We start from the raw sequence: 25,824 nt of genomic DNA on the forward strand, positions 1-25,824 counted from the left end.
TCAATTCTGTTAAAACAATTTATATCTTCAGTAAATTCAGAACCACCTTCCTCTGTGTGGTATGCTCTGCAGAGCGCCCTCTAGTGGAGGAATAGAGGAGGCCTGAGCAGCTCTTTGGAGTGTTGGCTGGGTGATTAATTACAACAGTCAAAACTGTGGCTGTTTGGGGAAAAGGCACAACTCTGGCAGTGACAAACACAGAGTCAGTGGTACAACACCCAGACAATCACAAATCCCTGGCTCAGAGTTTATGTGAAGGCAGTCGTCTTCCAGTCACCATGGATACTAAAAGTAAGGGAGAAAGGGGGGCAGGCAGAGAGGACAAAAAATGCTGACAAACTTTAGTCTGTCCAGAGCCACTACATTCATCAAAGCAATTTGATTTTGGTCAGATCATTAAATCACCATTTATCTATGTCTGGCTCCAAATTTCAGGGTTAAAGCAAAGAGCAAAATAAAATCCCAAATTATATAAAAATGGTATCATAATCTCATTAAATCAGCTTTCAGCAAGTTTAAAATGTTTCCCCACTCCTTCTCCAGTGGAACATCTTGTGGCTAAAATGCCTTTACAGTGTACTTCCTGAAAATGGCTCTGAGAGGAACGGGCAGCTTTGGAATAAAATTGAAATAAAACTAAAACAACAAATACAAATAAAATACACTTAAGTGGCTTAGTGGCATAAAACATCTGAAATAAATCTTATTCCATAATTCTTTCATGTACAAAGTCAAAACAATAATACAGTTTCCAGTGCTTTGGGAGATAAACAACAAACTATATAATAAAGAAAACAAACACTTTCTTTTAATCAAAAAAAAAATAAAATCACCTTTATCAGTTGTGATCATACAGTAAGCTATATCAAATCAAAAAGAAGCCTGTTTGCCATCAGCAGAGATAAGAATGCAGCTCCACCCCAGCCTGCTCTGCCCGTCACTTTCAGGTGACAGAGGAAGAGCAGACCTGAGCTTTACCTCTGCAGCCAGCAGCTTCAGTCAACCCAGGAGGGAGGAGACTGAAGCAGCCTCAAGGCACACTGCGCACTGTATGTACATGGAGGTGGGCACTATAATGTGCAATAGGTAAGCATGTCTGTTTGTCTAATGCTGTGCTTTTACAGTGAGGACTGCAGTATCCCTGCTGCTGTCAGCTGGAAGTACCTCATTAAACCTCTGTCTTTCCTTCACCTGGGCCTCTAAGTATAAACCCAAAAGAAAAAAACTGTTTATCTCCTGGACTAACAAAGGTAGGTGATATAGAAGCCATTTCTGCAGACGTAACTGAATATATATTAACTCTATAGCCATGACCTCTAACCTATAAAAACATGCCTTTGAAGAACAGCAGCTGCGAAAATGAAAAGGCACGCACAGACAGGGGCTACAGCCCTGACACAGTTCACTAAACATCTGTGTTCATTTACAAATTATCCTGCTTGTGTATTCTGTTGCAGTACCTGAGGATTTTAACACTGCACATAATGTAAAAGACCACCCAATGTGTCAAGTCCTTACAGTGTATAAGAGTCTGTGTCAAGTGTTTTTGTGAAAAGACAACAGGCAGAAGAGAGGAAAATACAATGATGTAAATAAAAAGGCTTTGCAGAAAGCTGGATTATCTGCCTCCTACAATAAACTGTCCTCCCACTGTTTTTTAATCTGTTTTTTTAATGCTCCTTAAGATGTGAACACTTAATAGGATAACACAGATCTATTGCTTGAGGCTGAAATAAACTGTGGAATACAAAAGTGAGAGCAGAACAATATGACCGGACTGCATCTCCTAACCATAAATTATGCATGAATGGCCATAAAGCTATTTCCATTTTATCATTCGTTCAATCATTTATGGTTACTGAAAAGAGGTTGATGTAAGGGGCAAATAACTTGTCCTCTACCACATGAGACAATGCACTCATGGTTGTCCTTGTATCTGATAGTGTCAATCTAATTAACTGCTGCTTTTGTCCCTTGTTCAATCATAATTCTGAATCACCTTTATGGAAACAAGGCCAAGTGTGCTACATAACTCCTGACCTGGCATTTTTTGGGCTGTTCACTTTAACTAGCATGCATTTATGTGTGTGAGTGTCTGTGTGCTGGTGTTTGCAGTATGTCTTCACCTGTGTGAGTGCTGTGTACCTTCTTGTGCTTGTGCCATTAAGGAGATAATTGTACCATAACTGAGTGTCGCTGGTGCGTGTTCAAACGTTGTGCTACAGTAGGAGACTGATTCCTTTGTGTATGTGCTGCATCTGTGTGTGTACTATCACTTTTACATTTTTTTTTCCTGACACCCCGTGTTTGAGTGACTGCATGTGTGTGTGTGTGTGTACATGTGTCTACAGTATGTCTCCATCCTCTATGCTGAAGCTGGATCTGCGGCTGGAATCCACAGAGGCTTCAGGCGACATTGCAGAGAGCAGCGGGTCTCCACCCATAGGGGACAGAGGCTCGTCCATCATCAGGAAGCCTAGATCACCTCTCCTCCCCTGGACATCCAGTCCACCCAGGTCACCCAGCCCTGACATGCCGTCAGAGAATCCGGGTATTCCATCGCACAAGTCCAGCGACGGGTTATAGTCATAAGGCTGGGAGCTGCCCACCGCTGGGAACTGGATAGGCGGCTGGGGCTGGAGGTGCTGTTGGAGTTGTTGGAGATGCCTGGGTTGAGGCTGGGCCTGGCCCTGAGGGGGGAGGTGGGATTGGGGGAGGAAGTGGTGCTGGTGGGTTTGAGGCTGAGCATGGTTATGGGGTAGGTGCTGTGGCTGGTGGTGGGCTTGTGCCTGTGGGTGATTTAGGTTCTCCTCTGGGCTGGTCTCTTGTTTTATGTAAGGAGCCATTATGTCATTCGGGTTGAGGCCAGAGGAGGTGCTGGGCAGGCCATGCAGACGAGCCTGCATTTCCAACTCCTGTGGATGCCCAAGAATGACATCATCAGCATCATTAATTTACTCAGCAAACTCTTCATTTGTCTATGTAAGTGTTACCTGGATGCGTAACATCAGCTGTTTGTTGGTCATCTCCATCCTTTTAAAGTTGTTCTCCACCTCTCTGGTCCTTTCAACATCCTTCTGCATGCGTTTAATGTACTCTACTGAGGCCCGCAATATAGTGCCTTTGTTCCAACGCACATCACTGTGCACACAATAGAAAACAAAAAGGCAACGTCCACACATAAGTAACTAATGTAACACACCATTTCCATTTCAACAATTCTACATACAACACAGAGTAAAAGCAACTCACAGGTCGTTGGTTTTGGGGATCATGGTGCCCAGCTCTTTGATACGATCGTTAATGTTGAACCTCCTCCTCCTTTCAACTACAACACAAAAAGGGTGTGGACACAGAAGTAAATACACAATGAAGACTGCTGTACAAAGTTAAACAGCATGAGACACTGACGCTCTACAGCTGATGGCACATACAGCATAAACCAAAAGGCACTTTGGAAATATACAATAAAGGGTAAAAGGGGACAGACACACACACACACACAGTCACAGGCAATTACACTTAAGTGCCAGGACAGCAGAAATTACTGAGTTAACCATCCACCCACTAGTTGCACTATGTCAGCTTAATCAGCACAAGGCTGTATAAAACAGTTTTTGCAAGAGACAACTATATGGTGTGTGCGTGTGTGTTGCCATGAATGTGTGTGTGTGCGTGCATGTGTGGGTAGATGTGAGAAAATTAAAAATGAAGTAGAAAAACATACTGTACAAAAGACTCACTCAGGTTGTGGTTGTCTTTCTTCTGTCTCTCCTTGGCCAACGCACGGGCTTCTGTGTCTTTGCAATAACAAAAAGTGATTAACTTACGGCTGAGGAGGTGCCATGTCACAAGAGAGTCCAATGCAACGGCACAAATGTCATATATTATACTTTCAGGCTATACCACTTCTAAATTTAAGATGGTGATTGTGTAGCTTCCTAGCACAATGTGACCACAAATATTTCACTATCGCACCTGACAGTTCTCTCTTGATGGTTAGGTTGGCAGGACAGGAGTTACTGGTCATAGCAATGGCTGGCCCCTTCATCCCAGGACCTGTATACACATCCAGGTGACTGCTTGACAGCGGGAGCTGGGGTGGAAGCAGCACACGCACACGCACACGCACACGCACACACACACACACACACATTTAGAAAAACCATCTGCACTATGATCAACAAATTACTTTATCATGCTCTGACAAGTGTGGCAGGCTGCATGATACAGAGGAGCAAAGAGAGGGACACAGCATCAATGTTTTCCTTTATACAATGACAGTAATTTCATCTGAGACACAAACAACCCTCAAATGTTCAATAAACCCCTTGGGTGTAATCAACACATCCTAAATTTAACATTACATAAAATCTGTTTTGCTTGTAATGTAAGAATAATAGAAGGTGAGAAGGTTGAACGTATTTAAATCTACAAACACAATCCAAACACAAAGTAACGGTTAAACTCAGGTGAAACTTGTGTAAATCTACATCACTTCCCTTTACAGCTTCAGACACCTTGGTAAGAACCTTTATACAGTGACTGACCATGTTTAGTGTGCTGTAAAGAGCAGATAGCAGGAGATAATGCAACAATATCACACCTGGGGAGAGCCTGCCAAGCACACAGCAATGATTGACTATCATTTTATCTTTCTTATCTCCCTTTATAGCCCAATTCTCTCCTCTGCCACCTCCAGCTGCTGAACTTACACACCTGGAGTGGTCTCCATACTCTTGCACTTTAGACATTGTGTAACAATAGTTACTTAGTTTTGTATGGAGTCCTTAAAAAGATGTAATTTCCTTTTAATTGTATGGTTTAATGAGAGTTTTATGCCTTGTAAGCAGCAGTGTCGTACTCCCTGAAGCAAATACAACGCTGTTAATGAGCCCTGAAAGATAAAGAACTCAAAGGAAGAGATATCATAATCTGCTGGCTACTGTGTGAGCTGCAATATACACACATGCTTCTGCAGATTCAACTTTTGCATGCAAGTTAATTACTCACAAAAGATCTACAGAGGGCTTAAAGGGTAATCTTAGAAACGTTAGTAGAAAATTAGATTGTTACGGTTTACAGCAGTATCATTGGAAGGGATGTCACATTAGCCAAATCTTCCAATATTGAAGCTGCATGTTAACTGTGAGCTGTTCAAGTGTGGAAATCCCTGTATTAAATTACCTAGTTCATAATAACTGCATCAAATGAAAGGAGGACACATACATTTTTCATTCATAAATATGTGCAGAAATTTGACAGTCCCCCCCAAAAACAGACCTCGTGATGGTGTGAGACTGAGATAACTCAATACATATACCAGTACTTATTATAAGTGTAAACTCTGAGTGGGACCATGGCTTAGTGGGACCATCCACAGACACACACACACTCCTAAGAGTCAAACTGTTCACTTGTGCCTGGTATTCAGTGGTGTTCCCGGCTCGAACTAAACTTTGAGATTCCAAGAATTCCATGGAGTTTGCTGCTTTAATCCCCATCAGGATTATCAGGTGAGTTTCACTCTCTGTTCTGACAGTTGGGAATTTTTGTTCAGCATTATTAACACACTGATGTGACCACTGAGTTTCTCCCTCAGCTTACTCAACAGTACTAACTTCTCACATACTGATCATCCTAAGGTTGATCAGTATTTGCCGCTTAATCTAATCAATCAGTGTGATACAAACACACATACTTGGAGTGATTAAACCAATCAAACAGACGGAGCAGTATCAGATAATGTTACATGAGTCTCTGTGGGTTCCCTTCACAGCAGTGGAAGCAATATATCAGGTAGACAACCATATAATACTGCACACAGATTCTTGATTTTCGTACAGCACCAGTCGCTAAATAACACACACAAACAGCAGCTTTCAAAATGAAAACGCCCCAATGTCCCTGCTTCTTATAATCAGAGACCCGAGGCTGGGAGTTAGAGCGGCAGCTGCATCTGTCTGAACTTCAAATTACTAATATCCTGCAACAGGAAACTTCTCCAAATCCAAACCAAATCTTGTATTAAAGTCTTACAAACAAGAGTGTGTCTTTGTCTTACCAGCTGTATCTGTTCGCCTTCAATAACTTCCACAATAGCATATGTCTTACTCATCTCCTTCATCCTCTCCTCCTTCCCTTTCAAGGCCCGGCCACTTTCTTCTTCTCTCTCAGCAGCACATGCAGCTCTCTCTCTGGCTCTGCCGCCCCTGTCCTGTCCTGGGAGAATGACCTCGGCAGCACAGCTCCTGTCTTTCTTCTACCTCTGCTCCCCACCAAACAGGAGTGAACTTTCCCCTAACTGGACTTTCAGCCTGTTTTCCCTTTGCACAAATTGCCCTCATCCCCCTTTCCCTCCTCCTTTCTTTTCCTCCCCCCTCTCTGCTTCTCTACCTCCCTCCCTCTAAATGTCTTGTAAACAAGTTGAACTCTAACTGCTGGTAGTTTAATTGTTAATTTTCTGAGTTTGTTCCCTCAAACACAAAGCAGTGTACAGTCCTCAACTGACATGTCTCCACACTGCTTCTAACTATGTCCAACATGGTTTAGGGATGGAATGCTTGCTGTTTAAGTCAATTATACACTTTCTCATCTGAGTGTGTAGGTGAGGCTCTGAATATAGCTACATTACAACATAACCTATTCTGAAAACATAGGAGCTAAAAGCAGGTTTAAATCTTTGAACCACAAACATATTGTGGTGAAAGGAAGCAGGAACATTGATTATGTATGACTCATTTAGGCAGATGGAGCCCAAAAAGGCCTTAAGGTGGACAAGAGTTTTAGTGAACTATATTTTCTAAAAAATAATATGATGATATATATTATCATATATTTTCACACAAACAGCAGAGAAAAAAATGTATCTGAGCTAAACTGCTTTAAATACTAAATCATAAACAAGATAATTGTCAGTCACTAACAAAAAGACACATTTTCCTCAACTTATTTTACTACTAGGGACTACTGCGAGGCAGTAATCTAACCTTAATTATAATATATAATACAAAAGTCAACTGGATGCAAAGTACATCAGTCATATAAAGAAAATGACAATAAAGGATTCCTCCTATCGGTCTTTATTGGTGTGTTAGCTCTACTTACTGTGTTTGGCATCTGGACAGGGTCAATGTAAGCTTGCATATCATCATAACTGGACTGCATACTGATGATATTATCAATAACATCGTCCATCTGGGGAAAAAACAGTGTTATTAAAACAAAACAAGAGCAGTAACATTTTTAGACATGATTTGTCAAACCTTCAGGGAACTTAGCAGATCATGCAATGCAATAAAAGAAATGTATTGATACTAAAGTGTCGCACCCTGATGGCATTTAGGCCTCCAGGTGAGCTCTCCTGCAGGTGCATTGCTCACTCAAAAAAAAGAACCCTGTCGCATTGAGGTTAACTTGTAGAAGTATTTTCCCTCTAACAGACAGAGAGGAGAGAGGCTGACCGCTGAAGAAACGGAGCTGGTCAAAGTCTTCTAGGTTCAAAGGCCCTTACATTGTGCTGTATCCCTGTCACTTGTTAAGCTGTAATTACTGGTGCAAGGCCATTATGTAGCATTTAAAATCCACTGATTACCAGTCTCAGTTATTGTCAGTTAGCCAACGCATCCATCCACACGCATACTGTATCTACAACACATTAACACCAGCGGGTTCACAAACGCTGCTGCAGCCTACCAAAGATCAATTAAATCATTACGATGCATTCATAAAATGTGAAGATAATGTCACTTTTCTGGTAATATTCAACCCTCGTAATTTTATATAGGAGTGTCATTAAGTCATATTTTAGTGATATTTGTTCAGTCTGGTTCTTGTAAATTGTACTTTATGACATGACCTGGAATGTTCACAAGTTTTTGTTTGTGCCACTGTCTGCCCACACTTGCAGGTTACCTACCTCCTTCTCATGGCTGGAGCCAATGTTGAGCATGGCCATGGGGCTGTTGGGGGCACTGTTGCCAGACATGAGCTGCTCAGTGCGCATGTGTGGGGAGTGGAGAGGTGGGGGTGCAGACGCCGAACCCCCCGTCGGTCCCATGTTTGTGGGAGGAGAGGGCGGCACGAGCCCTGATACTGCATGGACAGTCTAAGGACACACAGAGGGTGATGACAGTGTGAATGATGAACAGAGCACTGATATACTGTAGGGCAATGTATTTACTATGTGGATGAGATGACAGGGACAAACACAGTGCAGAGTCACACAGACAGATACCTGTTTGGTAGCATAGGTGGTTGACAGGTATTCTTTCACTTGTTGCCTTCGAGACTGACGGATGTGGTAGTCTGTAGGATTCTCAAGGTGGGTTTGTACCTGTTTTAGGAACAGACAGTAAAAGGATGATATGCACTTTTGTTCCAGTCTCAATCTGTTTTGACCACGCTATTTAAAAGTTGAGTTTGTAATCCATATATTTAAACTGTATCAATTAAGGAGGAGCAAAAATCTGTTAACTTACCATTTTAATTAAAATATAGAATTCTCTGAAAAAAATCGTTTTAATTATTTTGCCTCAGGTAAAAACAATCTTACAATAGTTTTACAGGATGCAGTCATTGTGCCCTACCATTGTGGTTATGGATTAACACAGAGTTTTAAGTGAACACAGAGAACAGGGGTAGGTCTGTCCATGTCTGTAAGCTTCAGTAAGGAAAAAGTGACTGTGATAAATAACAGACAGGCTACATACATTAGGTGACATACATATCTGCAGTATGAACTGCTGTGAAAAAAAATGTCATATCACTAAAATAGTTGCCTTTGTAATCTACAGACCAAGGTATACCAGTAGCATATTTTTTTCTTATTTTGCTGCAAAAGCAGCTTAGTATTAATACATTTCAGTTACTATCATTATCATCCCTGAACACACGCAGATCCACAGAATTAAATGTGAAGTGTAGCTTGCAGGTACACTGAGTATGTGCTTCACACTACATTTTGTCAGTGATGACACAAGGGCATAGTAGAATGAAAGTCAGTAGTAATGTCTAATGGAGTAAAGCCTCACTAAATCCTTTGGTGGAGCTACAAAGAGCAACAGGCTGGCCTCATTCCTTCACATCAAAGACCTGATACCCATTACTAGAGACATATGCTCAGCTCCTCAGTCCTGCAGATCCTCATCTGCTTTGTAACAGCAGGATTACACCAAATGAACCCAAAAGCTTTCAGTAAACAGATGCTTCTTCCTGCTACTCTGTTTATGTGCATTACAACAGCTCTTCTATACATGTTTGGGTGAACCGCGAGGCAGACAAGCTCTCAGTCAGAACTGGTTGACCTACCGAACCCAGCACTGTTAGCACACATGTAGTCCAATGAAACTCCACAAGAGGAATGACAACATCAGTGGGTCTGACGGACAGTGTGACAGCTCATCTTATCTCCACCAGAAAGACAATGACAACTCTAACTACCAAGATTTTATAAACACTGTTCCACCCACACAACCATGCACGCATGTGAAGTAAAGTGAAGACACAGCAGGTTGCATAATAAAAAAAAGTGCACACTCATTGCACAGATTTACAGTACAAAATATCACAAAGCAACACACATAAGGGAGAACTGCACAAACCCATACACACACAAACACACAACTTCAAAGATAAGGACACACAGGCATCTCTGGAATCAGGCAAAATGTCACTTCAGCTTTATCTGTTTCTGTCTTGACTTTACTATCTACATCGCTCCTGTCTGCCCTATCGCCAAACATGTCAAACCTCTTATCTTCTTCTTCTGTCTCCCTGCCTGCCTGCTGTTTCACTGCATTTTTCTCTCTCTGGCTTTTTCAAACCTCTCCCTGATTTTTCTGTGTGTGGCACTGCTGCTGTAAGAGGCCACACCGCTCTGTAAAATCCAGAGCACCTGTCCATCCTCCTGTCCTGTTCTCTTCTCTGGGACATGTCTCTGTCATGACAACATTTCTTTCTACTGCCAATCACATCAATGTTGTGGTGCATTTACATTTAGACTAAAAAACACATTTCTATTTACTAACTAGTTAGTTTGTAGAAGGTATCAGGTTTGTTTGTGCCCAGACACTTTTTAATACTTCCCTCTCTGTGAGCTATCCATCATGATCAAAAGCAAAGTTTTTAATTACATTACACAAACCTAAAATAATAATTTAATTGTTAAAGTGATAAGCATAACAACAGAAAAAAGCTGCTGCTTCTATACTTTTCTGAATAAAACATTTCCTTTGTTTTTCTAAAAAATGTAAACTAAACATCTTCAAACGTCATCCTGGTATTTTTCACACTTTTTTCAGGATTCAGAAGCTTTTGGTTTTTGAAGTTGCAAAAAACACACAGATCAATAATGAGAATCAATATTTGTGATCCCACTGACCTTAAGAACCTCCACAGGGACCTGCATGCTTTGGTAATGCTGCGGGGTGCTAATGGCTGGGGTGGGTGCAGGTGACCCCGCCATGCAATGCTGCATGTATGGTGGCAGCAGGGCAGCATTCTGCTGCTGCTGCTGCTGCCGCTCACGCTGCTCCTCCTGCTGCAACTGGTCTCGCATCAGCTGGACACACACACAATAACAACATTAGAGGAGCCCTCATTTAAGAATGTTCTTGAATATTCTCTTTTACCTCCGTATGAAAACAATGACAATAAATCTTTTACAATATGCAAGTGCCAAATATATCAATACTGAATATAGATGCGCTTCAAATAAGTGACACAGGCAAACATTCCTGAATGTATTCCTTTTTGTTTTTCTCATTAACACTACAAACCTAACATGATTCCTATGGTTAACTGAATCATTGCATAAGATGCACGTTACATGTTGATAGGTACCTGCATGCGCATGCCGATGCGCGTGGCCATTGCTGGGGGGCGAGGAGGCAGGGGAGGGCGAGCCGAAGTTAATGCACCACAGTCCAGCCCGAGACACAGAGGAAGCTGTGGAGAACATAGAGAGAAAAAGAGTGAGAAAGAGTGAGGACTGAGGACTGCTCTCTCTGTGAAGAAAATTGTAAATGGGTTAACTAGCGGTAAGAATGGAGGTTTGGGAGGTGATGAAACATGCAATGCTTTGATAACTCTTAATAAAACTATAATGCTGAGTCCCTTCTATTGAGATGTGATAATAATGAGATTCTTCAAACATTCTGAAACCTGTAAATTCTGATATGATGAAATCATCAGTTGGTTCATCAGCATCTGTTTGGTTACAAACTCATCATTTTATCTTTGTCATTGTGGGTTCATCTGTTGCAATTTTTAGTCTTTAGTTTAGACACATCAGCAAAGCTAAGCCTCCGTCCATCATGTAGTAAATATGAGTTGGTGTAGTATTTAAATCATAATTTGTAAAGGATATATATATATATATATATATATATATATATATATATATATATATATACACACACACACTCAAATATATGCCCACTCTTCATGTCACTCCATTACCTTGCATCATAGTAGTCAAAACCTGTCAGCAATAATCTCGTGCTCCAGTTTGTGAAAACACTGAGGACAACTTCCTCTATAAGGACAGATAGGTCATGTGGTTTTCTTGTTTTGAATGATCATGTGAAATATGAGGGGAACACCCATCACGTTTCAAACCTCTCTTCTATGTTATTTTTTTTTTAATCACGGATACAGACAAACACGTGTTGTTGGGGACACAACACATGTTGGGGAGTCCCTGAACAGATACTTCCCCTTCTGCAACAACTTGTGCTCATCTACTGTATGACTCAAGTTTGTTACATACTCCACGAGAACAGAGAAATCTGTTTGTGTTCCCAAGGAATAACAATAAAGTTCGTTTTGGCCCAGACATTTCATGCTTCATGAGAAACGTATGTGCAGAACTCTTCATATGGCCCTCCCACTGCAGCGCACGTCATGCTGCAGTTTTTGATGTTCTTTTCAGGTTTTTAAAACGTTTCACTGCTTAACAACAGCAGAAAGAGCAGTTTAGGCTTAACATTTTATGCCCACTACGAAATTTTAGCCAACAATAGTTCTCGGACAAAAGTTCTGCTCAGACAATGTGACGAGAAGAAGCTGCGAGACCTCCCAAACGAGTGCTCTGAAAAGAAAGTGACTTCAATTTTCTCTCCAGTTCCTCTGGTCTCGTGGACTATGTAACAGCCTTAAGCTTGTCTGGACACAAAAAGGTGTTATAAAACCAAGACCATCTTTCTGCTCTATTCAAATGTTTGTGATTATGTTTGACGTGTGATGGGATGAGACAGAGGACAGCATCAGTCAGAATCTGATTCTTCCACTCACTCATCAGAAACACTGTCTCTATATGGTCATAAAGAGAGAAAGACAGAGAGAGAGAGGGAGAGAGAAAAGCTCATTGTGCATGAGGTACAATAAGACGGGCAGCTCCTATTGAGAAGGACTGAAGCCGCCTGTTGTCCAAAGTGTACATTTCAGCACCCGAGGGGGCACACACTGCCAGCTTTGTGTCCATTAGCTAGCCCACATGAAAAACACACTCCCATACAGAGATACACATTGAAACACAAGACATTCCAACACAAACTTGTACCAGAACTTGGACGCCAGGAAAGGCCAGCTTCACACCAGCAGCTCCACACTTCCAACACTGCCTCAATTTCCAGCCAAACAGCTTGTGTAGCAACTACTAACAGCTAGAGACCTCCTATTGCAAGATGTGCCTACTTTCACATTTAGACAAACACACAGACAAACAGTGATGGAATACTGCAGAGTGTATTTATAGAGCCTGACAAAGCGGTGATTACATCTCAAAACTGAATGTACAGTGTAGGAATGCTGTCAGAGGTAGACATGTGTTGAGCCTTCTGACTTAAAAACAGATTGAGGCTACATGATGGCAGATGAAAATATTCTGATATACTTTTGATTTTAACATGCCAAACCGGGAGCAATTAATCAATTAATGCTGTTTTATATACTTAACTAAAAGCAATGTATACAATAATGACAGGTTCCTGAACAAGAGAGCAAAGTTTTACACTTCTCATGACACAGCATCAACATTGGCTAACAAACGTGTTTTTCAAAGAACAACACATGAACCGCTGCCACAGTGTCATTTCACACAGAATATTTGTTTGGTTTGTGCTGCTCTGCGGCTACATTTGAGGAGTTCTCTTAAGTGAGATTATTAATCATCTTCTAAATATTAAATTCTGTATAAAAAACATCACTCCAGCTGCAGGCCAACCAAATAACCTAAGCCGGTTTACACCAATGTTATACTATACTTTTAATAAATGTCCTGACTGTTAAAATAGCTGGAATTCTGTTTCTAATGTAGGTTAGAAGGTGTTGATGCTATATAACTGCAGGGAATTTTTAAACTACATGTGACACATTTAAACCAGTGTAGAAACTACAGCTTCACAATGCATCTGTTCTGTTAATGATATGGTGTCAGGTGCAGCAGAAGCTACAATGTTTACATCTTACACATGTAAAGGATGTATCATGCAGCCTCCTGTGACTAAGCCATGACATGATATATGATCTGTAAGACATGCACACATACACACATGCAGGATATCACTTCCTGATTTCGTATGGTGACACGCTGCTACCAGGCAGCATGATCTCCCACACGGGCCTTCCCATTGCCTGGCATCCACTGGGGACATTTGTGACGCAGGAGAAACACACAGCAGCCATTGTGTGTCCGCTGCTCTAATGTCACAGACCCCTTCACTTCAAACACTGACTGCCAGTGAGAGGATGCAGAGCGGAGGAAGCCCGGGTCAGAGGCCAACTCTGGATTGTGCCACATATTAGTCACAAATGTATTTGCCAACAATAAGCTCACAATATTCTGCTTGTAAAGCATGTCATTTATTAAACACGCTGTGTGATGACAGCTTTGATTCCGTGCAAAGTGTAATACATACAGATCCACACTCCCTGGGACAGTGTGAGGCCATGGCACCTGTGCACGTTGACATGGTGCTAATTTGTGGGTTGTGTATTTTTAGAAGTGACAATGCCAAGGCAGTCCTTTTTAGCAGTCAGGAGTTATATGAGGGATGTCTACAAAAACACAGGTGCCCTCTAACAAAAATGCAGCCGTGCATTTTTGTTAGAGGGCACAAGCATAAGTATGCAGCCAGAGCTGTATATTACCGTTCAAAGGCAGGTTACAGCCTTCATGCCTTTTACGTTACACCATGTGAGGAAGTTCTGTACAGGTAACCCGAGTACGGAGAAATCCCTCAAGGACACTCGGATACATCACTGGAAAACACAAAGTGAGCTCAGTCTGGGCAGACCTGCTCTCAACAAAAACATTTATTCATTTTTAGGGACTTTTTATTTGTATAACCAGTGATGCTGATGTTTTAATCTGTGTTTCAAATCATTAAACACTTTACAACATGACTGTAACATGACTGCACACCTCACCAGTTTTTCTGCACAACAAGAGGACAACCTACATAGATACACACCCTTTCTGTATTAAGCTATCTGCCTGCTCTAAAGACTAAAATAACCCCCTGCTCTCTGTTCTCCTTTTCAGGAACACCCTGTTCCCCTGAGCCTCACTGCGTTTTTTTTGTTTTGTTTATATGTGTGTGTGTGTGTGTGTGTATCCACTTGCATGTGTGCATGAATTTGTGGGTAGTTATGGGGTGAGACGGGGACATACATACATAAAGGGCAGGTGTGCATGTGTATTACTCTTCTACAGCATCTTTCAAAACATGTAAGCAGACCTACACTACCAATATTCCTTGACTATACCACAGGCACTACACTGTGGACTTTACAACTACGTGACAAAGCTGGCATTGGAAGTATGGGATCCTCACGCCTTCCTCTCTGGTCTTACACACAAACAGAGGTATCCCTTAGCAACAGAACACACCAGAATCCTCAGCATGGACATGCAGACAGACAGACAGACAGACTGGCAGGGTCTATAGGGTATGGTCTATAGGGTCAATTGCTGCTTTAGATATAGATAGCAGCCTATTACCACTTCACATCTATAGTATAAATTGTGTGTGTATATTTAGCTGCTGCATACAAAGATTGTGTGTGTGTGTTTGTGTGTGGACATGATAGTGGAGGAGGGTATGTTAGGATACTCAAAATAAAAAAAATCTCCCTTCTAAATTTAAGTACAGGGAATAATTGCCATGTTTATGCACTGGCAGATTTCTACAGAAGCATTTACACAGTTATTGCACACACACAGACACAAAGGCACAAAAAATAAATTTACCTGCTCAAGAGGAAGAAAGAGTTCACAAAGTGGTACGTGCTCTGTTTATGCTGCTGACTACATGTCTGGAGAGAGTCGATGGCCAGAGAGAAATGAAGAAGGGCGATGAAGATGAGAAAAAGAAAAACAGACAAAAAGAATGAATGGTTATTAAATGTATAACTGCAAAAAAAAATGATGACAACAGTAGGACTTAAGCAGCTGTGGAAGAAGCAGCAGATAAGGCAGTGAAGTATTAAAGAGGGGCGAGCTGCAGGTGTGCAACACAGTGAAGAAATTAGAATTTCCACTGCGGAAGCAGGGGGAAAGCAATGGACCGTGATAAGACCTGAGTATAAAAACAACTGAGACCAAAAGCTATTCTCAGTTGATTCTGTGATTCTGCAGAAGAAGGTCTTTGATCTTATGGTGTCAAGTGTTCTGAACTCAATTTTTCAGAACTAACTCAGACAGCGACCCAGTTCCATCCTATAAATTAAAACAGTAACTTAACTTTGAATTAATTATTTTGTGCACGCTGACAGTAGTTGTCACATCAAATTATGTGACTACTACAGGGTATAAGAGGATGATATTTTATGTTTAATGGGAAGCGGTGCATAAAAACTGCTGCATTCCGATCATGAGGAGAAGCGTGTGTCTTCACTGATATGAATTACTGGTATCGGACGTTTCTGCTAAGTAACCCACTTTCTGAAGGTCATCTGAATGAATCACTATAACGCATCAACACTGTGTGTGAATCACAATGCTGGTCACCTTCTAAACAGGCTATTTATAGTCGATCCAGAGAGACCCTTCCTAGAAATAAATCTGTCTACTCAGCCCTGCTTAGCTTCCCCTCACTCAGCCTCACAGATCACAGAGTAAGGGAGTAATGTAAAACTTAGTTATCAGCACAAACACACTTTTAGTAACACAAAATCAAAGTATAATACAATGAGACACAGGAAAGACAATAGACCAGCATCATGATGACCACAAAGCATCACTTCCCCTTCCCTTCCATCAGTTTTCACAACTCCTAGTTTTGTCAGTAGTGAAGCAATTTCCTCTGAAGGCATTCCAGGAAGCAAAAGTCAAACAGCATGTCACACCGCAAGTTTACAGACTGAGGAATATGTAGGAAAAAAAATATTTTCTCATACATTACTGCAAACATTATATCTGCATATATCATACACAATACATGTAGTAACTGCAACATATGCACATGCAGACATTCACACATGACTCATGCTTTTAGGTGCAGGTGCAGTGCCTCTGTCTGTTTATCAGCTGGAAAAATCAATGCTCCAGTGATACCAGTAATCATCAGAAACATGCTGCATCTTAGATATCCATCCAGCTGCTGCATGATCATTTCATTTACTTTTACATTCTGCATTAACATGGAAGGATTACATTTTTAAACAATGCAGTGTTGACACCCAGTCCTATTCCTGTTTTGAAAAGGTCAACTGGTTTACTGTTGGTTTACCTGCTTCTGTTTCAACTGCCTCAATTCTACTGTAAAAATGTTTTGTTACACAAATACTACAAACACAATATGATTAATACGACTAATCCTAAAAAAAAAAGCTGATACAGCAGAGGAACACTGAAACTTAAAGTAGAATGTAACGTCTGAAGACTCTTACCAGCAACTCTCCAACTATCCCAAAGACAACATAGTGTATCCAGGTAAAATCTGCTCCTCCACGTGTTAATACACTCACTCACCAAGAGACAGTCAGTAGTCTGCTGGCTCAACCAGCCAGCGCATACATATGTTGCTTCAATGGCTGTGACGCCACTCCTCCTTGCTATAGCTGACTAACAGTGGGCAGTCACTATTAGTCACCTTCCTCTCACCAGCTCAGCTTCCTACATGTCTTCTTCCTCCTCCTCCTCCTCCTCCTGTTTCTCCTCCTCTTCCCCTAAATTAGCCTAAATGCCATAGTCAACAACAAGGAGAGCCCTGTGTCCACTAAAGCTATCCAGCTCTTTTTCTCTCTCTGATGTGGAACTCCTCCTTCTGTTCAGCCTCCTGCTGAAAGCAGTGCACAGCATTTGCATAAAGAAACACCTACACATATGCGTGCAAAAAACACATCAACCTGGAAGCAATTCCTTATTTCTTTTCCCAACCAGGTCATTGTTGTGTGTATTGTTTCTTAACTATAAAGCTCTGAATCAGCATATTTGCTTCTTCAAATAGACACCCACACACTGTGACCCCGCCAACCACATAAAAACACACATGCAACCATACACATTCACAAGACTTATGGGAATTAACACTAAAGTCCATATTATGGGAAGTATACAGAAAACCCACATAGGAGTAATTTTAAAAATTCACACACACATCAATCACAGTGTGCAGCTGAAGTCTGAAACAAATTATCTAAACAAAGATCTCTGAAACTGATTAGTCCAGACATTTTTTCTGGAATTGAAGGAAAAAACATGCTTTTAAAACATCTGGAGGTGGAGCCACTAGACTAAATTAAAGCTGAACAAATCATTTTAACATTAACAATACAAAGATACCATATTGGATGTTGAAACTAAGAAAAATGAATTTTTAACCCAGGGTCAGTGCCACACACACACACACACACACACGTGCAGGTAATTGCAGCAGGTTTTTGATAGAATATCTGCTTCCACTGAGTGGCTGCTTTTTATAAGCTTACAAAGAACATGCTTATTTGATGTTCAATCAAATAAACACACAGAAGTGCACTCCAACACAAAGATGACACACACTTTCTAGAAGACTTCTAGTGAGCTCATGCCGCAGAGAAAAATAACTGCACACACAGCACTGAAAAAGAATATTTGTTTTTTCTAGTGCAAATGCACAACTTGTAAGGTTTAAGCAAAGGTCATTCAATGGATGGTGACAGTGTAAAGACACATTTAACTCATTGCACTAAAATACGAGTGACCAGCTTTAAAATCAAAAAGTACCCAATTAATCGTCACAAGTAAGATTACGGTACATCGGTTAGAGGGTCTAAATGTCGATTTCGATATATTTTCGGTTAATTGCCTAGCCCTACTACCCCCTGTGATTTGTATCCCTCCGTCCACACCCTGCATCTTTGAATGAAGACACACAAACACAAAAACGATTAAGCTAGTTGCCCCATTACAACAGAGGAGAAGACAGGCCAGCATGGTTCAGCTGTACCCAGCTTACAAGAATCCCTTGTTTGTACACAAGGCATTCACCAAAGGGCCAGCTCCAGTTCTCATAGTGCCCACTGTGTATTTACTGGGTTATTTTGGTCCGGGGGCAGGACCCCTAAAGGCCCTCTGCTCATTGGTTGTTCAGGCTGCGTTCCTGTTAAGTCTGGCCAATCACAATGCATATGTGTAGGAGGGCAAATCACTATCCAAGACAGCCTTGTGTGCTTTGACAATGGCCTGTCCAGAAGGCCAACCCAAACATGCACATTAACACACACACAAATCAAGCCCCTCTCTAATGTCAGGATGGCAACTTTTCCATTATTTACTCTCTCTGTCTCTGTGGTTACCAAGAAGTTGCAAACAAATAAAATGTATGTAGACCATCACTGCAAGTGTTGAACAACTTTGTCCGAGGAAAGTCTGAAGAAGCAATGCTAATCTAAGGCTACCACTAAGGCAAGTTACATGAAAATTCTAGTTCTGCATCATGGGACCAATTTACCACACCATGATTTTTATGAAACCATTAGAGTTTAAAATACACTTGTCTAACGTGTTACTTTCTCATACTCTAGAGGTTACATCATTAGACCTGAGGTGACCTCAGTATGTATGACTTGCTTTTGTAGTTTGATGAGTCATACACCTGCTCTGATTAAATAAACCAATAAATGTTAAACTTACTATACTGTGTGTTTTATGTTCCAATCACATTAGACAAGCCAGTATGTTTTGTAAAGCACACTATTTCTTTTTCAGAGCACCTGAATTTTTAAAAAGCAGTGGTGAGGATCAACAGTTGTGCTTGTGTATGAGAGAGCGAGAGAGAAGAATAAAAAAGAGACAGGGGTCTAGTAACCAACCAACCAGCCACACAACATTTTTTTGCAGTCACCATGCACAGGGTGATGGAATGGAAGACATTTTGGTGATGTACTTGGAGATAAAGTATACAAAGAAAGAAAGTTAACTTCACTTTGGGCATTACGCAACAAATCTTGATCGTTTATATATGTAATCCACCTAAATCTACTTTATTACCTTTTTTTAACTCTTTTTCGTCTTACGTTCTCCCTTAATGGGACATTGTGCAGCCATTGAAACTGTTTTCTAACACCGTCATCATCAGTTGCAGTTCATCTCGACATCATTTCACTCAGCCAGCAGCTAGCATCATTAGCATTGACTTTACCAATATACTTGTACAGCCAGAATATCTACCACAGATAGATCTAGTTATGCAAAACTAGGCCAGAAGTGGTTAAACCTGACTTACAGCTTATTGCATAGATATGATGGAGCCTAATCGGTAGCCTGACAAGCAAAAATAATCCTTTTAAATAATCTCTTGCGGCAGCCCAGACTGACTGGTCAGCTTGGTAGCAGAACTCAGATCATGTTCTTGTTGAAGCTAATAATTTCCTCTGCAGTGCATGTATCGAATCAGTATCCTGTTCTTATCCTCTGACCAAAAGAAGAGGACAGTTTTTGATTAAACAGTGCAGACAAAGGAGTGTTGTGTCTCACTCTTATACAGTACATCACTGTATAACCATATATCAGATGACACTCCAGCAGACTGGGACTAATTGTGACAAAGAGATAATCTAATAAAAATTATAATAAAAATACACTTGGGCAGCAACTACTACAATTGCTGTTTCCATGTGCACAATCGAAGCAGATAAGAAACACACTAAATTAAAATGAAACAACTCTGTAGTATAACACAAAACAAGGTCAATCTGAAAACAGGCACTTGAAAATGAAAGTAAATGTAAATGAAAGCACAAAATGGGGGGATTTCACATTTGTCTACATCAGTATGAATACTCTGAAAGGCAAAGATGGTTTTTCGAGGAAGCCATAAAATACCTCAAACAGGGAGGTCACATTAAGCCGAAAGAAACCAAAGAAATATGACATGGGCCAAGTCCTGACTGAAAGTCAATAACCCTCAACAAAGACAGAAGAAAATATTCTGAAGAATTAAAGGATTGAAACCTGCATTAGGGCCTATGGAGTAGATCTGTATGACGATTTTAAGAATAAATTGAACTGCGTTTTTTCTAGCAAATATTGCGATTTCGATTTCATCCACGATTTTTTTAAAATCAAGTTTTAGTGCACATGAGCATTTGCAAAGATCACAGAAACTTACATTGACTCTGTAGAAGCTACACCCTCAGATAGATTAAATATTGTCCATCGAAAATGAAAAACTGCTGCCAACATGATGTGAAAACCTGTCCAAGGGCCCTGCCATTAACACCTGACACATACCGTGCTACAGACAGAGCGATTCAAAGGCAGATTATGATCTCATATTTACACGATTTGCCAGTCATCAGTGCATTGTTAGCCAGCCTGGTGTCACCAAAAGGTTTCTGTCTTAAGTGTCTTAAGTCATTTTTTGTGTGTTATTGCTACTCTTTGTTAGTGTTTGCATCATTTCATGCCACCTTAGTTTCCAGAGATTCGCATTGATATGCAATCATGACAGCAGGAGGGGAAGATTTTGCTGCAATGTTTCAGGACAGGGTCAAAATAACATGCAGATAGCTTAAAGTGCAAAGTTAGTACTTGCAAAATGTCATTAAAAGCCACATGTTATTTGTACACAAAGGCATAATATCACATTGCTTTAGCACCTTTTTTGTTGGAGGACCACACTTAAATCGATCAAACTACTGCTGCTAATATAATCTTAGAGAAAAAAGCCTTTCTGTTTTATTTTCTCAAACCACTGTCAGTTGAAAAAAAAATACTTGGAATTGCATTGTGAAAACCTGTTTGAGGAGCCCAGGGGGCATAATATTAAGAGAGCAGTCAACAGAGTGAATGTTTAAGTTTCTAGGTAGAAAGGGTGTTAAGCTGAAACAGACTTTTTCGAAAATGCAAAATATTTTCCACATTAGTTCAATCTAATCACAGAAAACATCTCTTTTAATGTTCAGGGCTCCCATGAGCCTTAAAATTCCATTCATTATATTACAATTACATTTTTTCCTAAAAGACTGAAAGCACATGTGAGACTATTTTATATTCATTAAACAGATTTTGGTTGACACAAACGAACCTTTAAAAATACATTGCACTTTTTTATGATAACTGTAATATTTAGAGAGGTGTTTTATACTGATAACGTTAAAAGATAAAAACATAACTTGTTGTGGGCCTCTAAAACAGGCTTCAGAGACTCATGTGAACAAACTGCAGTCGGCCCCTGCGGTTCATACCAACAAACAAACTGTCCAAACATGCACAACTGGGGAACTGCAGTGTGTTTCTCAGATGTAGCTGACACGCCATTCGTACAGAAAAGAGAGAGAGACTGAGCGAGATTGCCACTACTGTCTGTAAAGAGGATCTGAAACAGAGGAATGGAGATGAGATGAGGAAGTGGAGTCACACAATCAGCACATGAACTAAAACGTCCCACCCACACTCACCTCTGATAGATCATGGGTCATGTTGTCATACAGCACATGCCAAGCTGTCATTCCAGTGGTTTTCTAGAAAAAGTCCAAACTTCATTTACAAACTTATGCTGCACTTAGTCTGGTCTTTTGAAGCTAATTCCAGCCAAGACAAATCCTAATACACTGTTTCCAGGTGTTAGCAGCAAGAAAACTGTTCAGGTCAGGGGAGATCTGTCCATATGGCAAACAGAGGAAGCTGTGTTTACACACACACCTGATGCACTTTCACACTAAAGTGCATCCATTCAACCAAGCAAGTGTGTGTGTGTGTAGGTGGGTGTGCCACATGTGTACAGCGCCTGCTTCTGTTTACCTTAAGAAAATTAATCCCATCACCAACACTTTCAAGCGAACATGAGCCCGACTAGGTTGAAAATATGACACACACACAAAACAAACAGGATGGAATGCTTTTGCTAATTGTTGCAAAGTAAAGCTTAAAAAATGTGGATCAGATCCTCACACTTAGCACCGACAGCAAGACACACTCTGCCTTGCTTGCATAGACCAGGTTATAGGACTGCTTATAGAGGTTGTCTTGTCCATGGTATTATACAGTGCCCAAATGTTGTCAACTTAGCTACCAGCCTACATTAAATGGCAGCTGGATTCTCATGTGGTTCCTAACATCATAAGATAACATGACAACAATTGTTGCCAGGCATTAAGATATACTCCTGTGGAAAAAAACACCATAGTGCAGAACAAAGAGCATCCCACAAGGACCTACTGGCAGCTACAGGTTTGTTTAAAGAAATTGTGTGCATCTTTTATGAGCAAATTTTCTTTATAAAGGCAGAAAGAATTGTCTCCTAGCTCTGTCATGGTTCAGTGATCTGATTGGATAGTCCATAACAAATAGTGATAGGTTCATCCTGTCCCCTGCCAGCTATTTTTTAAGTGCTTGCCCTTTCCCAGATGATTGTGTGTGCCAAACCATATGGCACACCAGGTTACTTTACACCAAAGATGCCTCTAAAATAAAGCTGGAGAATAACCTAGAAGGACAAGTAGCCCAACATCACAGCTCCCAACGCAGGTTGTCTAACTCAGAACAAAGCAAAGGAAGGAGACCCCACCACAAACACAAACACCCTCCTTAAGCCAACTTTTAGCACCATCAGTGTCCACACTGTGAGAGGCTTTGTCATTTAAAGTTGGTCTCTTATTGCCACAAAAAGAATCTCAGAGGATGGTGCTTAGTGCACCTAGTGAAACGCTTGAACACAGAACCAATGCTGTCACCTTTACTGTACAATTTTCACAGCTCCGTTTTAATTTGCTGGCTGCAGCAAGTTGCAGCTGTGCTATTAGAGAGAGAGAGAGAGAGAAGATCAGTCTGTCAGGCATCACTGTCCTACATACTGGCCGTCAGTGACCTCTGACCTTGCTGACAGTGACCTCACAGCTCAATGTGTTTACTGACCCTGCCCCCCCCCCCCCCCCCCGGTACTGTGTGCACTCCATGACCCCACTGGTTTCCCTGTATGCATCTGTCATCTTATTTTTAATGGTCTGTCTACAATGTACACACATGTTTGGAGACGGAGCAGGTAAATAACATCTTGCACTTACATCAAAGATTACCTTTACACTGTGTTATGTGGCAGACTGCAGATATCACACTGTGATCTCCTTAACAGGGTTTCAGTTCAGAAGCATTCCTATGCACATTATGTAAACACAGACACATGATAACATTACATGGCAATAATTTAATTAAACAGCAGAAATTGTTTTTTTTTCCTGGTTACTCAACAAAAACGCTTTCATTCCCACTGAAGAGTGAAAAGTAAGAAGAGAAACAATGCATTAAAATATACAGACTTACAGTCTTATACATTTGCATGTTCTTCTGTGAGTGTAACACTCACACTCACACTGACTACAGTGATCCTGCATGCCTCAATATACTGAAGGTGATTCAAGGCAAAGCCTGAAAAAAGGGCCACTTGATCTTCTTCTTTCTTACAAATATATTTGCCCAAAGTCATTAAAAAGATTATTAACTGCTAACATCTGCTGACCTAAAACCCAACCTTAACTATTTGCCTCATAAATAATCAAATACCTAATGTACCGGCATAGCAGAGTGCTTGGTTTTCTATTTCTGGTAACAAACTTTATAAGCTGTCATCATGACCACTGCATTAATGCTAATGGAAAAGTCTAAAGGGGAAATTCCTCTCAAATGCGCCAAGACTGAAACTAGCCAAATCATGAATATGAATAGTGATGAGGTTTTTCTGCTCCGTCCTTTGAACCTTATTGTGCTCTGTGGAGAATGGTATGGATGATGACAGAGGCCAGGCAGTGAGGTCGTGGGCCAGGGTGTAAGGTCAAACATTTTGCTGGTTTGATCTAATGAGACATGCAGCTCAGACAAACTACCTGTGCTGGTCAGAGTTATGAGGACAGTGTGCTCAGTTTATGACTCTGCTAAAGTTAAAAATCTTCAAAGCAACACAGGCAGGACAGACGGCGTCTGTCTAAACCGTGCATAAAATAAGCCATGCACTGGAGTGTAAAGTGACAGCTAAACTGTGACAGTGTATTATGTCGCTGCTTGAGTCGTATATATTGACATAGTGTCACTGGACAGCAACAGGCCTAATAAATTGTGTTATCGGCTCAACAGGCACACACCCACACACTAATAATAAACACATGGACATGAACTGTGCAGACAGGGGACAAAGGGGGGCATATATGGTCAGCGGTGCCTTCATTATTTTGGTGTTGGCACCATGCAGAACTTTCAAGCAAAGAAGTAGCAGAGTATTACAGCCTGCCCAGTTTACAGTCACAGCTTATACATAGCAGCATACCCCAGGGCTGAGGTGTTGTTACTGATACTGGCCTGCCTGGCTGCCGCTTATAACTGGCAAGAGGATGGGGAGGGAGGGGGACGAGGGGGTCTCAGCATACTCACAAAAGGCAAAAGTGGCGCATTATCAGATAACAAGTGGTACCAGGGTGCTCATCAAAAAGACAAAAACAAGTGGAAAGTATATTTTATATATCTATATAAACTATTTTTTAAGTAAAAAAGCAAAAGTAAGGAAAAGATAAGATCTAAACATAAACATTTTGTGATTTAGTCTTTACTCTGTGCTCATTAATGTCAGTCTTTCTGCAAATGCTCAGATTTATAATAAACTTGGGCTAAAGCTATAAATGTCTACAACAGTGATGTTTGTTTGTGCAGGGTTTAAAGATGGCATGATGGCCAAAAGGGAAAAAACATGTCTATAATGATTTATTAGACTTGTAAAACTAGGTGAAGTGCATCTAATTTGAAACGGATGTGTAGCTTCTTCACTTTTAAGTCAGTAAATTACATAACTCGATGTGAACAGCGTTAAATATCCACTCGCGTGGTTTCCTGAGGTTAGTGGTGTTTCAGCAGAGGCGGTGGTGAAACATAACTTACCCGCTCTGAAGGTCAGACAGAACGGAGCAAAGAGTCAGGTTCAGGAAAGCTGTAGCACGCTTCTATGTGCTCTGATACCAAAATGCGTCAGGAACAGACAGAGAAAGGGGAAAAACGTCGCGTTTAAAAAAGGAAACAAGCTGTTTAAAGTTTATCTGTATCCCACACACATGCACGCACTGACACGCAGCGCATACTAACGCTGGGACTTCGGTGGCTAATTTGTTTTCGTTTTGACGGGTCGGGATGTTGTCACAACTCAGAGCGTCTGCAGTCACCTGTGCCACCACCAATGGCAGAGCGCACACACGGCCTTATGGGAAATGTAGTTCTTACCACACGCCCTTCACAGGTTGCGGTATTTTGAGTCGATGACGTGATGCCTGTTGACTGCAAAGAGATTTTTAAAACTCCAATAACTCAAGTCACGGTCTGTTATTACTTATTTTTGACCATGTGCAAATCCACATAAC

At 41.0% G+C, this 25,824-nt stretch overlaps 1 protein-coding gene across 9 annotated transcripts; it reads right to left on the minus strand.

Moving 5' to 3' along the window:
* tfeb (transcription factor EB) lies at nt 1–25,594 on the minus strand. Of its 9 annotated transcripts, none has more exons than XM_028405968.1 (13): nt 25,352–25,594; nt 15,254–15,318; nt 14,152–14,262; nt 10,843–10,947; nt 10,382–10,561; nt 8,237–8,335; nt 7,919–8,107; nt 7,108–7,197; nt 3,979–4,096; nt 3,744–3,800; nt 3,253–3,328; nt 2,994–3,150; nt 1–2,915 (listed from the first exon to the last, which is right to left on the minus strand). In XM_028405968.1, exons 4-13 carry the CDS (start codon nt 10,870–10,872, stop codon nt 2,346–2,348), a joined length of 1,566 nt encoding a protein of 521 aa, XP_028261769.1. In that variant the 5' UTR covers nt 10,873–10,947; nt 14,152–14,262; nt 15,254–15,318; nt 25,352–25,594; the 3' UTR covers nt 1–2,345. The 9 variants fall into 9 exon arrangements, with proteins under 9 accessions (XP_028261769.1, XP_028261771.1, XP_028261768.1 ...); XM_028405970.1 differs by lacking the exon at nt 25,352–25,594 and adding an exon at nt 16,894–17,124; XM_028405967.1 differs by lacking the exon at nt 14,152–14,262.
* Between the last annotated feature and the right edge of the window lie 230 nt (nt 25,595–25,824).

Source organism: Parambassis ranga, chromosome 5 (genome assembly GCF_900634625.1).
Source record: "Parambassis ranga chromosome 5, fParRan2.1, whole genome shotgun sequence".
NCBI classification, from domain to species: Eukaryota; Metazoa; Chordata; class Actinopteri; family Ambassidae; genus Parambassis; species Parambassis ranga.

Bases quoted from the DNA above. Each gene is read 5' to 3' on its own strand.
- tfeb (XM_028405971.1), bottom strand. From the start codon at position 10,872: ATGGCCACGCGCATCGGCATGCGCATGCAG. The intron at 7,198-7,918 runs GTAGGTAACCTG...TTTTTTCCCCAG, and splicing joins GCTCCAGCCATGAGAAGGAG to ATGGACGATGTTATTGATAA. The intron at 3,329-3,743 runs GTGAGTCTTTTG...TTTGTGTTGTAG, and splicing joins GAAAGACAACCACAACCTGA to TTGAAAGGAGGAGGAGGTTC.